At 46.0% G+C, this 13,508-nt stretch overlaps 1 protein-coding gene across 4 annotated transcripts in view; it reads left to right on the plus strand.

Annotated features, from left to right (window-relative positions):
- The window catches only part of ldb1b (LIM-domain binding 1b), a 59,392-nt gene that overhangs the window by 17,363 nt on the left and 28,521 nt on the right, over positions 1-13,508 (plus strand). The window contains exon 1 of one of the 4 annotated variants that reach the window (XM_090195414.1): positions 238-375. The exons of 1 other annotated variant lie outside the window; for it this stretch is intronic. Coding sequence is in view for 1 of the 3 variants with exons in the window: in XM_090195411.1 (XP_090051537.1) it covers positions 3,069-3,102 (34 nt within the window). In the remaining 2 variants the exon portion in view is untranslated. Of the gene's footprint in view, positions 1-237; positions 376-2,818; positions 3,103-5,965; positions 6,738-13,508 lie in introns of those variants that run through there. 2 more of the 4 variants (XM_090195411.1, XM_090195413.1) reach the window with 2 other exon arrangements.

Below are 13,508 nucleotides of genomic sequence, written 5' to 3' on the forward strand. Positions count from 1 at the left end.
TGCACAACAAGAGAGAAGGGAGGAGAGGGATGGGGGAGAGAGAGGGAGGGAGGGAGGTTGGGAGAGAGGGAAGGGAGAGAGAAAGTGGGAGGAAAGAGAGGTGATAGGGGAGAGAGGGAGCAGGCAGCCAGTAGGCAGAGAGAGAGAGAGAAACGACACTCACTCTATCCCTCCCACCCAGACTGAGTGTTTCGGTGTTTTCTGCCAAGCTGAGCTGTCATTGGCCCGATCCGAGCCAGACCTGAGCTGTCATTGGCCGAGACCTGTCTCTCTCTCTGTGAGATCAGGAACAAAATGGCCTCTAGCATCCAGCAGGGAGGACAGAGCATCAGGGCACTGTCATCTCCCCTCCTCTCCTCTCCTCTCCTCAGCCCTGTAAGCAGACACACACCACACAGGACGGCACTAGTTTTACACACACTGACTCATACACACCCACACTGTACCGTTCAGATGGTAGGATATCACAATTCATCAGCAGGTATTCATACTGAATGTTATTACCTGACATATTATTATGAATGACTCATGTATTATATTAACATCACAACAAACTGAACCGTTATTGTTGTTCATGTCACCCAGATACACGTCATACAAACACTGGACCATTTATATGGCGCAGTTGTATTGGAAGTGTTCTGGCTGGTTGAGTCGGACAAATCCTTACTAGAGAATTCAGCCTGTGTGTGTGTGTGTGTGTGTGTGTGTGTGTCTGTGTGTGTGTGTGTGTGTGTGTGTGTGTGTGTGTGTGTACGTGTGCGTGTCCACGTGTGTGTGTGTGTGTCCATGTGTGTGTGTGTGTCCATGTGTGTGCGTCCGTGTGTGTGTGTGTGTGCGAAAGAGAGAGAGAGAGTTAAGCTGAATGAAAATAAATGCAGTGTCATATTGTGCCACAGGAGGGCGCAATAACACAGAACAGCCACTACTCAGACTGGCAGACTGGCACGAATATATATATGTGTGTGTGTGTGTGTGTGTGTCTTTGTGTGTGTCTGTGTGTCTGTCAGAACATGAATAGCTACGCAGCAGTATCAAAGACAGTCTGTGACAGTATGTTTTATGACTGTTCTGTGATCATTCAGAATGTTGTATCAGACAGATCTTTGGGATTTCCTTCTAGAACCCCAACATTACTCTGTGATCAGGGCACAGTCTACCACACTGGGGTAGGGGGATATCCTAAGGGTAACAAGCTGGCTCCAGGCGGTAGTAGGAGATTGGACGTGATGGTGGATTTCATATGTACAGTTGAAGTCGGAAGTTTACATACACTTTAGCCAAATACATTTAAACTCCGTTTTTCCACAATTCCTGACATTTAATCCTAGTAAGAAATCTCTGTTTTAGGTCAGTTAGGATCACCACTTTATTTTAAGAATGTGAAATGTCAGAATAATAGTAGAGAGAACGATATATTTCAGCTTTTATTTCTTTCATCACATTCCCAGTGGGTCAGAAGTTTACATACACTCAATAAGTATTTGGTAGCATTGCCTTTAAATTGTTTAACCAGAGTACATTTCTCCAAAAAGTCCCATCTTTGTCCCCATGTGCAGTTGCAAACTGTAGTCTGGCTTTTTTTATGGTGGTTTTGGAGTAGTGGCTTCATCCTTGCTGAGCGGCCTTTCAGGTTATGTCGATGTAGGACCCGTTTTACTGTGGATATAGATACTTTTGTACCTGTTTCCTCCAGCATCTTCACAAGGTCCTTTGCTGTTGTTCTGGGATTGATTTGCACTTTTCGCACCAAAGTACGTTCATCTGTAGGAGACAGAATGTGTCTCCTTCCTGAGCGGAATGACGGCTGCGTGTTCCCATGGTGTTTATACTTGCGTACTATTGTTTGTACAGATGAACGTGGTACCTTCAGGCATTTGGAAATTGCTCCCAAGGATGAACCAGACTTGTGGAGGTCTACAATTTTTTTTATGAGGTCTTGGCTGATTTATTTTGATTTTCCCCTGATGTTAAGCAAAGAGGCACTGAGTTTGAAGGTAGGCCTTGAAATACATCCACAGGTACACCTCCAATTGACTCAAATGATGTCAATTAGCCTATCAGAAGATTCTAAAGACATTACATTATTTTCTGGAATGTTCCAAGCTGTTTAAAGGCACAGTCAACTTAGTGTATGTGAACTTCTGACCCACTGGAATTGTCATACAGTGAATTTTAAGTGAAATAATCTGTCTGTAAACAATTGTTGGAAAAATGACTTGTGTCATACACAAAGTGGATGTCCTAACCGACTTGCCAAAACTATAGTTTGTTAACAAGAAAGTGGTTGAAATGTGGTTGAAAAACAAGTTTTAATGACTCCAACCTAAGTGTATGTAAACTTCCGACTTCAACTGTAGATGTATGTAGCTCTATTTTTGTATATTACTGAAAGAATATAAGTCTAACAAAATAAATAATTTTAACATCCCGCCCCTAAACACTGGTGGGCCTCTGGGTGGTCATTACCATAGGCACAGATCTAGGATCAGCTTCCTCTCCTCCGAGCTTAACCTTAACCAATTTACAGAGAATATAAAACTGACCTTCAATAAAGCAACTAGGGCAGGGATTGGCCAATGATCTACACTCACCCTTAGGCACAGTTCTAGGATCAGTTCCAAACTTGAACCATTTGATGAGTAATATAAAACTGCCATTAGATCAGTGTCTAGGGCAGAGTTGGTGCTACTCCGGGGGTGGGCAGGGAGAGGGAGACGGTTGTTATCAGAACGTTGACAGGCGTGTGTGTCGTTTAGCTTCCTGTTGACAGGGGAGTGGAGGAGTAATACACACACAAATGCCCCTCTGCTGCGCCAGTCTGGGGATAGGAGATATCAGAGAGAGAGAGAGAGAGAGAGAGAGAGAGAGAGAGAGAGTGAGAGAGAGAGAGAGTGAGAGAGAGAGAGAGAGAGAGAGAGAGAGAGAGAGAGAGAGAGAGAGGGAGACAGAGAGAGAGAGAGAGAGAGAGAGAGAGAGAGAGAGAGGGAGAGGGAGAGAGAGAGAGAGAGAGAAGTAGTCCAGTATTGTCAGTTAGTCATGGTAGTGAAGAACTGTGAGGTAACACAATGGCAATGACTGAGCAAATAGAGACTGGAGCAGGTGAGTCTCTCTCTCTCCCTGTTATGTACTGTAAGTAGTATTATGACAGTGCTATGTAGCATCATGACACTGTTATGCAGCATTCTGACAGTGTTATGTCGCATGCTGACAGTGCCATGAAGTATTATGACAGTGTTATGTCGCATTATGACATTGTTATGTAGCATTATGACATTGTTATGTAGCATTATGACATTGTTATGTAGCATTATGACACTATTATGTAGCATCATGACACTGTTATGCAGCATTCTGACAGTGTTATGTCGCATGCTGACAGTGCCATGAAGTATTATGACAGTGTTATGTCGCATTATGACATTGTTATGTAGCATTATGACATTGTTATGTAGCATCATGACACTGTTATGCAGCATTCTGACAGTGTTATGTCGCATGCTGACAGTGCCATGAAGTATTATGACAGTGTTATGTCGCATTATGACATTGTTATGTAGCATTATGACATTGTTATGTAGCATTATGACACTAATATGTAGCATTATGACACTAATATGTAGCATTATGACACTAATATGTAGCATTATGACAAAGGGGTCAAGTAAAGTGATACCAGACATATGGATGTAATTCCAGTATTGACAGATCTAAACTATGTCATCTCAGGATGTACTGTGGTATTTCAGTGGACGGACTTTTTGATTAATTATATTTCTTAATCCATTATTACTATGTATAATAACAGCTACACACAGCGTTAGGCGTGAGACTGAAAGTTTGTATGTGTGTGTGTGAGTGTGTAGTAGCTCACATGTTGGGGGGAAGTGGCGGGGAAGTGAGTAGGGAGTGGTCTGGGGTGCTTTAGTTGTGTGTGTGTGTGCGTGTATGTGTATGCGTGCTTGTGCGTGCGTGCTGTGTTTGGGGGAGGGGAAGTAGTCTGTCAGAGGCACTATGACATAGTGATGTGGATTTGCCTTTCTAATATTCACTGGCCTTTGTAACCATGGTAACACACCCCAGTCAATGGTGTCACAACTGGAGAGGAGCTAAGAGTCAGCCGTTCAGATAAACACACAGGGGTTAATCCTCGTGTCTCTCTCTGTGTGTGTGTGTGTGTGTGTGTGTGTGTGGGTGTGTGAGCGAGAGAGAGAGAGAGAGAGAGAGAGAGAGAGACAGAGAGAGAGAGAGAGAGAGAGAGAGAGAGAGAGCATGTGTGTGCAAGGCTCTCCTATTGAAATGGTACATGGTGAGGGTTAATCCCTGTGTGTGGGGGTCACCAGGCTCAGGCTTGGGGGGGCTTCTCTCTCTCTCTCTCCTTCCATCTCTCTCTTTCTCTCTCTCTCTCTCCCTGTCTTTCTATCTCGCTCTCTGTCTGTCTGTCTCTCTCTGCCCCCTCCTTTCTCCCCCCTTCTATTATCTTAAGGAGAGGAGAGCTAGACCCCCCCAACATGTCAAAAACTCAGTGCTGACCTATTTATTATTTTGCCTCCCCACTTACATTTTGAGGAAAATAACATCTTGGAATTCTACCCTCTTTGCTGCTACTGGCTTACAACGTCTGTATCACCCTGACACCCTCTGTATTTTCTGTGTAACACACACACACACACACACACACACACACACACACACACACAGACTGACATGGTCTTGACTCTTGTTATTTTTTAATCCCACCCGTATGGACACATGTGGATCTCTCTTTCTCTCTCCCTTTCCTCTCTCTCCCTCTCCTTCCTCTCCTTCCCTCTTTCTCTCCCTCTCCTTCCTCTCCTTCCCTCTTTCTCTCCCTCTCCTTCCTCTCCTTCCCTCTTTCTCTCCCTCTACTTCCTCTCCTTCCCTCTTTCTCTCCCTCTCCTTCCTCTCCTTCCCTTTTTCTCTCCCTCTCCTTCCTCTCCTTCCCTATTTCTCTCCCTCTCCTTCCTCTCCTTCCCTATTTCTCTCCCTCTCCTTCCTCTCCTTCCCTCTTTCTCTCCCTCTCTTCTCCATATATGATTAAAATGTGATTTAGGAGGATTAAGTGTTCTACTGCTTCTCCTTTCAGCTTAGTGTTTTGTAGTTGACTGTTGAGGCGGCCAGCAAAAGCTGTGTGTGTGTGTGTGTGTGTGTGTGTGTGTGTGTGTGTGTGTGTGTGTGTGTGTGTGTGTGTGTGTGTGTGTGTGTGTGTGTGTGTGTGTGTGTGTGTGTGTGTGTGTGTGTGTGTTATTGTGTGCATTTGTGTGTGTGTATGTGTGTGTCTGATTTTAGTTAACTGTTGAGGTGGCGAGCAAAAGCTGTGTGTGTGTGTGTGTGTGTGTGTGTGTGTGTGTGTGTGTGTGTGTGTGTGTGTGTGTGTGTGTGTGTGTGTGTGTGTTATTGTGTGCATTTGTGTGTGTGTATGTGTGTGTCTGATTTTAGTTAACTGTTGAGGTGGCAAGCAAAAGCTGTGTGTGAACGTGTGTATACTATATTGCTGTAAGTAGACACACACAGCAATGTTTTAAAGCTTTTCACACCTACAAGTTAAGCTGTAAACCTCTTAGGATTTAGTATGATTTGTTCTTTATGGAGAAGGTTTATATGGGCAATAGAACATGGTCTCAGAGCATTTTGTATTATTCTGTACGTAAATCCATTGGCAATGACATTAATAGGCCTATCTATGAGTTTATCACATAGTCTACACATGTGCATACATTATTTGTCTATATCTTTCACAAAAGTTTATGTTGAACACTAGTTGTTAGTGTTTCAAGATGTAATTTATAAAAACATTATTTTTGGGGGGGAGTCATTAAAGTCCCCAGACGTGTGTAGTATAATCTCTTGTTCAATTGGGACAGTCAATTTGATCTGTTTAGCCCCCCCCCCCCCCCCCAAAAAAAAACGATTGATCTAGAGGAGACCGTGTCAATGAATTCAAGACCAATATTTAAACTAGGCGATGACACCTAGTGATGGCGATTGCTTTGCCTTTAATTTCATGACAACAAATCTAATTTCGCCCATCATCGCACTATTCCATTATTGTTCGACCATAATTAGCCTAACACGCGTCTCTGTTCGGTTCTGTCGCAGAAGGTTTTCTCTCTGAGGACTAGGTCAATTTCCATACATGTCAGTTATGGCGATAGAGAGAGCTCAGCGATGGTACAGAAAAAATGCGTAGCCAACAACCTATGCGCTGTGTTGTAGAAGGACAGAGGGGGAAGGGAGACTGGATAGGGTACGAGAGTAAGGAGGCGGCGGGCGATGTTCTCTCGTTCTACCGGATCTTTCATTCTAAGGATAGAGAGAGAGCGGGTGACTGGACTGGAGGAGAGGAGCAGCGCACAAGCGAGTGAGCGCTTGAGAGAGAGAGAGAGAGAGAGAGAAGGAGGAGGGAGGGCCAAGAGCTATTGTTCATGTTTTCCCACGAACAAAGGACTTATCTGGGTCTGTACGTAAAATCGACTGCAGGCTTGTGTCCACCGACAAGGCCTCATGAGGGATAAAATAACCTATTTCTCATTGTCCGTATTTTCTGGTCCAGTATTCCCGTTATAATATTTGTTGGTTTATTCTAAAAACGTGGGACGTACTACGTTACGACGAACCAGTCAGCCACCGTAGCGTTTTACGCAAGGAGCGTGCTACACGGTAGCTACTCGCCCAGTTCTGTAAACATCATTCTTTGGTTGGGACTTCTCTTGCAGGTAAAGGGTTACATTGGTCAAACGCAAACGTCTATTTCTATTACAATCATTTCTAACGTTTTATTAAAAAATAAAATATACATTTCTGCAATGTATGTGCATGGTTGTACTTTGCGCGTATCTTTTTACATTTTTGCTATAACAATTCTAAATGTTAACTGGTTAGCACGTTAGCTAGCCATCTGCCAGAGAAGGTAACTGGAGGCGGCTAGTTGAGCGTTAGCTGTGTGTTGGGCCTGCTACGTCGCTGTTGTGTGTAGTCAGCGATTTTGTATGGCTTTGTTTTGATTGAAGATGTCCTATCACCGTTTGCTACTGTAGCAGTTACGCCAATTTATCATCAAATGCAGCTACCCAATCGATGCATTTTGCAACAATATTGTGAACCCCCGGCGTTCGGATGTAGCTAGCTTGTAATGCTAACTACATGTAACATTGTAGCTAGCCAGTTAGCTGGAGCTAGCTGACTTCTCATGTAGCCACAGCTGATGCTTGTCACTTTGTTGACAAACACTACTGTCCTTGTACTTGTAGCTGACTACTACTGTAGTACACGCTTTCTTGTAAACAATCTAGCTAGCTATTTAATTTGTTATCCAATTAGAAATACTCCAACTATCAACTTCGAATGTAGCCATTCTAGTCTAGAGTCTTTGTAGTTTGTGAAATGCTGGTTTTAGAATCTAGAATGGAATTTATTTATTATATACTCGTGAAGGTTTAGGCTTTAGTTGTAATCGTGAATTCTCGAATGGAAAACCTCTGAGAATGTTGTGTTTGGCTCCCTGATCTGATGACAGGTCAGATTTACAGTCGGGGAAATCAGATTACCACCACCATCACATCTCAAAGACAGGAAGTTGCCCCCCCCCCCAGCCCCTGTGTGTGTGTGTGTGTGTGTGTGTGTGTGTGTGTTGTTGTTGTAGAGAGGGTAATTTGCAGCAGAGGAAGTGTGTGTGTGTGTGTGTTGTTGTAGAGAGGGTAATTTGCAGCAGAGGAAGTGTGGCTTGTTGCTGATTTGATTAGGACTGACCCATCGTTTACCACCATGTAAAGGAACGGAGCTAATGGTTCTCTATACACACACACACACACCCACACACACACAAAGTGAAGGATCAGAGCTAATGGGTTTGTACTGCAGTCTTTTAGCTTGTAATGGAAATAATCTTAATTAATTAATGTATCCATTCATTTTGTTGTGATGCAGCTATTATCGCAGGGTTATTGGCATTCCACAGAGTTGGGATATGGCCTAAAAACCATATATTTTTTTATATACTTATGGCCGATATCTATTTTTTTTAAAAACATTTTCTCTAAACAAGAGTTGTTACGCAAATAAAGGTCAATACACTGCATTTTAAACAGTCAGCAATAATCTAATGAATTCAGGGCTTGTCAAATGTTTCCTTGGTTAAATATAAGCCTTCCACAACCATAAGAACTACTAAAAATGACATTTTTTTGCAATACTCCCTGGCTTTCAAGTCTGTCTATGAAAATCCCCTTTTTGTTACAAATGTAACCAGCTCCGTGCACTAATAATGGCCAACTTCTGGGAGCAGGCAGTATAGAAAATGAACTCATAAATAATCTCTCAAGCACAAGCCCAGGTGCTAGTGAGTAGCCAGCTAATATTTAGATTTATCTCCCGAGGAGCGCAGCGGTCTAAGGCACTGCATCTCATTGCTAGAGGCGTCACTACATACCCTGGTTCGATTCCAGGCTGTATCACAACCAGCCATGATTGGGAGTCCCATAGGGCAGCGCACAATTGGCCCGGCGGCCTTCCGGGTTTGGCTGGGTTGGGCCGTCATTGTAAATAAGAATTTGTTCTTAACTGACTTGCCTAGTTAAATAAAAAAAAACTGCTTGCTAACAAGGTGTAACAGTTGAACTGTTATGAATACACCCTTCTGTCTGTCTCCATCTGTTGGAACAACAGCCTGTTCATTTTGTTAAGATGTTAAAGTCAAGTGGCTTCCTGGATGAGAAGATGCTTATTTCTCAGAACGAGAACAAGTTGCCAAATCCTTATATAATGTTTTTTTTATGCCCATTGCACATTTATAAGACTAGACCAGTCGTTCCTAACCTTTTACGGTTACTGTACCACCAACTGAATGTTGCTCTGCCTGGACTACCTCTCATGTACCTTTCACCAGTAGGCCTGTGGTCTCATCAGTCTTCTCAAGCTCCCCTGTGGATAGGCCAGGTACCCCCAGGGGTCCTAGTATCCCCGGATGGGAACCACTGGACTAGACAGCTAGCACATAACAGCATGTGGCTTAAATGCTGCTAGCGGTACGTGGTACCACAATGCCACGTGACAGAAACTGAGATACATGTTGATTGATTCTCCCGTTTTAGGAGGGTCTGCTCTACACGGTGGGAGTTGAGACATATAAAGGGTCTTAGTTAGAAAGGTTAACTCCTCTATTACAGTAAAATAACATCTCTCTCTCCATCTCACCCATTCTGTTGGACCAAACCTCAAATGCAAAATGCGAGTTGAAACTGCTTGTTGTCAGAGAGGAAGGAGGGACCTTTCCTCTTTGTTGTTCTGAGAGGCTTGGTGTCTGTGTGTGGGTGGGAAGATACTCAGTGTACACAGTACAGGAGGGGGAGGGGCTTGGTGTCTGTGTGTGGGTGGGAAGATACTCAGTGTACACAGTACAGGAGGGGGAGGGGCTTGGTGTCACAGCACAGGAGGAGGAGGAGTGGCTTGGTGTCATAGTACAGAAGGAGGAGGAGGGGCTTGGTGTCACAGTACAGGAGGAGGAGGGGCTTGGTGTCACAGCACAGGAGGAGGAGGGGCTTGGTGTCACAGCACAGGAGGAGGAGGGGCATGGTGTCACAGTACAGAAGGAGGAGGAGGGGCTTGGTGTCACAGTACAGAAGGAGGAGGAGGGGCTTGGTGTCACATTACAGGAGGAGGAGGGGCTTGGACTCACAGTACAGGAGGAGGAGGGGCTTGGTGTCACAGTACAGGAGGAGGAGGGGCTTGGTGTCACAGTACAGGAGGAGGAGGGGCTTGGTGTCACAGCACAGGAGGAGGAGGGGCATGGTGTCACAGTACAGAAGGAGGAGGAGGGGCTTGGTGTCACAGTACAGAAGGAGGAGGAGGGGCTTGGTGTCACATTACAGGAGGAGGAGGGGCTTGGACTCACAGTACAGGAGGAGGAGGGGCTTGGTGTCACAGTACAGGAGGAGGAGGGGCTTGGTGTCACAGTACAGGAGGAGGAGGGGCTTGGTGTCGCAGCACAGGAGGAGGAGGGGCTTGGTGTCACAGTACAGAAGGAGGAGGGGCTTGGAGTCACAGCAGAGGAGGAGGAGGGGCTTGGTGTCACAGTACAGAAGGAGGAGGGGCTTGGTGTCACAGTACAGGAGGAGGAGGGGCTTGGTGTCACAGCACAGGAGGAGGAGGGGCTTGGTGTCACAGTACAGGAGGAGGAGGGGCTTGGTGTCACAGTACAGGAGGAGGGAAGGAGACGAGACCAAAAAGAAAATCCCTCATCAAAAAAATAGAAGATTGATTCTTGCAATACAGACATTTGTAACATCTTGCTAAAACACATATCCGATTAATTTCATGAATCAGAATGTATCGACCAGCCCTAGTTCCACAACAAACAGTTAGGCTACACCCAGTTTTGATACTTTGGTTTGAGTGAGATGGTGTTTTGGTAGTCGTGATTACGCTCTCCTGTCGGTCTCTGGGTCTAGTCTATGCAAGTGTGTGTCTGTCCCTGGAAGATCCAGATTTTAATGTCTGTGTGTCTGAGACACTTTGTGTTCCTCGCTCAGCACAGTGACTATATAGAGTCATGATAGGTGTGTGTGTGTCTCTGATAAATGTTTTATGAGACCAACCCTTTACGACAGAAGTGCTACTTCCTGTGTGTGTGTGTGTGTGTGTGTGTGTGTGTGTGTGTGTGTGAGTGATGAGGTCGAGGGAGTTCACTACCATTGTGTTACCACCACCCTGCCGGCTGTGGCTTTGACAGGTAGATTGATGGAGGATGTTCTGAATAGGCATGCTACGCTGTCCTGTTGAGTGTGTGTCGGTGTGTGATTGTGTTCTGTTGATGTCAGGGAGGTGTGTGTGTGATTGTGTTCTGTTGATGTCAGGGAGGTGTGTGTGTGTGTGTCGGTGTGTGATTGTGTTCTGTTGATGTCAGGGAGGTGTGAGTGTGTGTGTGTCGGTGTGTGATTGTGTTCTGTTGATGTCAGGGAGGTGTGAGTGTGTGTGTGTCGGTGTGTGATTGTGTTCTGTTGATGTCAGGGAGGTGTGTGTGTGTGTGATTGTGTTCTGTTGATGTCAGGGAGGTGTGTGTGTGATTGTGTTCTGTTGATGTCAGGGAGGTGTGAGTGTGTCGATGTGTGTCGGTGTGTGATTGTGTTCTGTTGATGTCAGGGAGGTGTGAGTGTGTCGATGTGTGTCGGTGTGTGATTGTGTTCTGTTGATGTCAGGGAGGTGTGTGTGTGTCGGTGTGTGATTGTGTTCTGTTGATGTCAGGGAGGTGTGTGTGTGTCGGTGTGTGATTGTGTTCTGTTGATGTCAGGGAGGTGTGTGTGTGTCGGTGTGTGATTGTGTTCTGTTGATGTCAGGGAGGTGTGTGTGTGTGTGTCAGTCAGAGGGTACAGTGTGGTTAAGACAAAGCAAAAATCACCCACATCCACTCCTTCCCTTGTCATCGTCATGGCAACTGTCAAGTAGGGGCCAGCTTTGGGACACGCGTAGGGGCCAGCTTTGGGACACGCGTAGGGGCCAGCTTTGGGACACGTATAAGGGACAGCTTTGGGACACGTGTAACGGACAGCTTTGGGACACGAATAAGGGACAGCTTTGGGACACGTGTAAGGGACAGCTTTGGGACACGTGTCAGGGACAGCTTTGGGACACGTGTCAGGGACAGCTTTAGGACACGTGTAAGGGACAGCTTTGGGACACGTGTAAGGGACAGATTTGGGACACGTGTCAGGGACAGCTTTGGGACACGTGTAAGGGACAGCTTTGGGACACGTGTAGGGACAGCTTTGGGACACGTGTAAGGGACAGATTTGGGACACGTGTCAGGGACAGCTTTAGGACACGTGTCAGGGACAGCTTTGGGACACGTGTCAGGGACAGCTTTGGGACACGTGTAAGGGACAGCTTTGGGACACGTGTCAGGGACAGCTTTAGGACACGTGTAAGGGACAGCTTTGGGACACGTGTCAGGGACAGCTTTGGGACACGTGTAAGGGACAGATTTGGGACACGTGTCAGGGACAGCTTTGGGACACGTGTCAGGGACAGCTTTGGGACACGTGTAGGGACAGCTTTGGGACACGTGTCAGGGACAGCTTTGGGACACGTGTAAGGGACAGCTTTAGGACACGTGTAAGGGACAGCTTTGGGACACGTGTCAGGGACAGCTTTGGGACACGTGTAGGGACAGCTTTGGGACACGTGTCAGGGACAGCTTTGGGACACGTATAAGGGACAGCTTTGGGACACGTGTAACGGACAGCTTTGGGACACGAATAAGGGACAGCTTTGGGACACGTGTAAGGGACAGCTTTGGGACACGTGTCAGGGACAGCTTTGGGACACGTGTCAGGGACAGCTTTAGGACACGTGTAAGGGACAGCTTTGGGACACGTGTAAGGGACAGATTTGGGACACGTGTCAGGGACAGCTTTGGGACACGTGTAAGGGACAGCTTTGGGACACGTGTAGGGACAGCTTTGGGACACGTGTAAGGGACAGATTTGGGACACGTGTCAGGGACAGCTTTAGGACACGTGTCAGGGACAGCTTTGGGACACGTGTCAGGGACAGCTTTGGGACACGTGTAAGGGACAGCTTTGGGACACGTGTCAGGGACAGCTTTAGGACACGTGTAAGGGACAGCTTTGGGACACGTGTCAGGGACAGCTTTGGGACACGTGTAAGGGACAGATTTGGGACACGTGTCAGGGACAGCTTTGGGACACGTGTCAGGGACAGCTTTGGGACACGTGTAGGGACAGCTTTGGGACACGTGTCAGGGACAGCTTTGGGACACGTGTAAGGGACAGCTTTAGGACACGTGTAAGGGACAGCTTTGGGACACGTGTCAGGGACAGCTTTGGGACACGTGTAGGGACAGCTTTGGGACACGTGTCAGGGACAGCTTTGGGACACGTGTAGGGACAGCTTTGGGACACGTGTCAGGGACAGCTTTGGGACACGTGTAGGGACAGCTTTGGGACACGTGTCAGGGACAGCTTTGGGACACGTGTAGGGACAGGGCAGATACAGGAGACGTGTCGACAGGTGGACTGTTTTTCTTGTGTAACTTTATTTATTGCGACAAACGATGTGTTTTAGAATAATTGCTGATTGGTGAATCATTTTGAAGGTAGGCGGGGCGCTGACTATAAAGCTCCACTCCACATTTCATTCTAAACTGGGGGGATCGAGTGCTGAATGCTGATTGGCTGACAGCCGTGGTATATCAGAGCGCTCGCTAAGTAAATGTTAATGCCCAATTTGTCCAAACACCTAAAAAGATTGCAGTTTCAAAACTGCAGTAAAAGTGCATTGACCGCAGTCGACTGTGATATTCTGGACGCACTAATTGCAGAATATACTATATCATTGTGTGTATTATTATATATTACTGTATATATATTATATGTATTACTATACTGCACTCTAACTGCAGTTACACTGCAAATGTACTGCAGTAAAACAAGTGTTATTTTGGACTTTTTTTGCAGCATACTGCAGTTCTACTG

Source organism: Oncorhynchus mykiss, chromosome 13 (genome assembly GCF_057628025.1).
Source record: "Oncorhynchus mykiss isolate SJ-2025 chromosome 13, ASM5762802v1, whole genome shotgun sequence".
Taxonomy (NCBI): domain Eukaryota; kingdom Metazoa; phylum Chordata; class Actinopteri; order Salmoniformes; family Salmonidae; genus Oncorhynchus; species Oncorhynchus mykiss.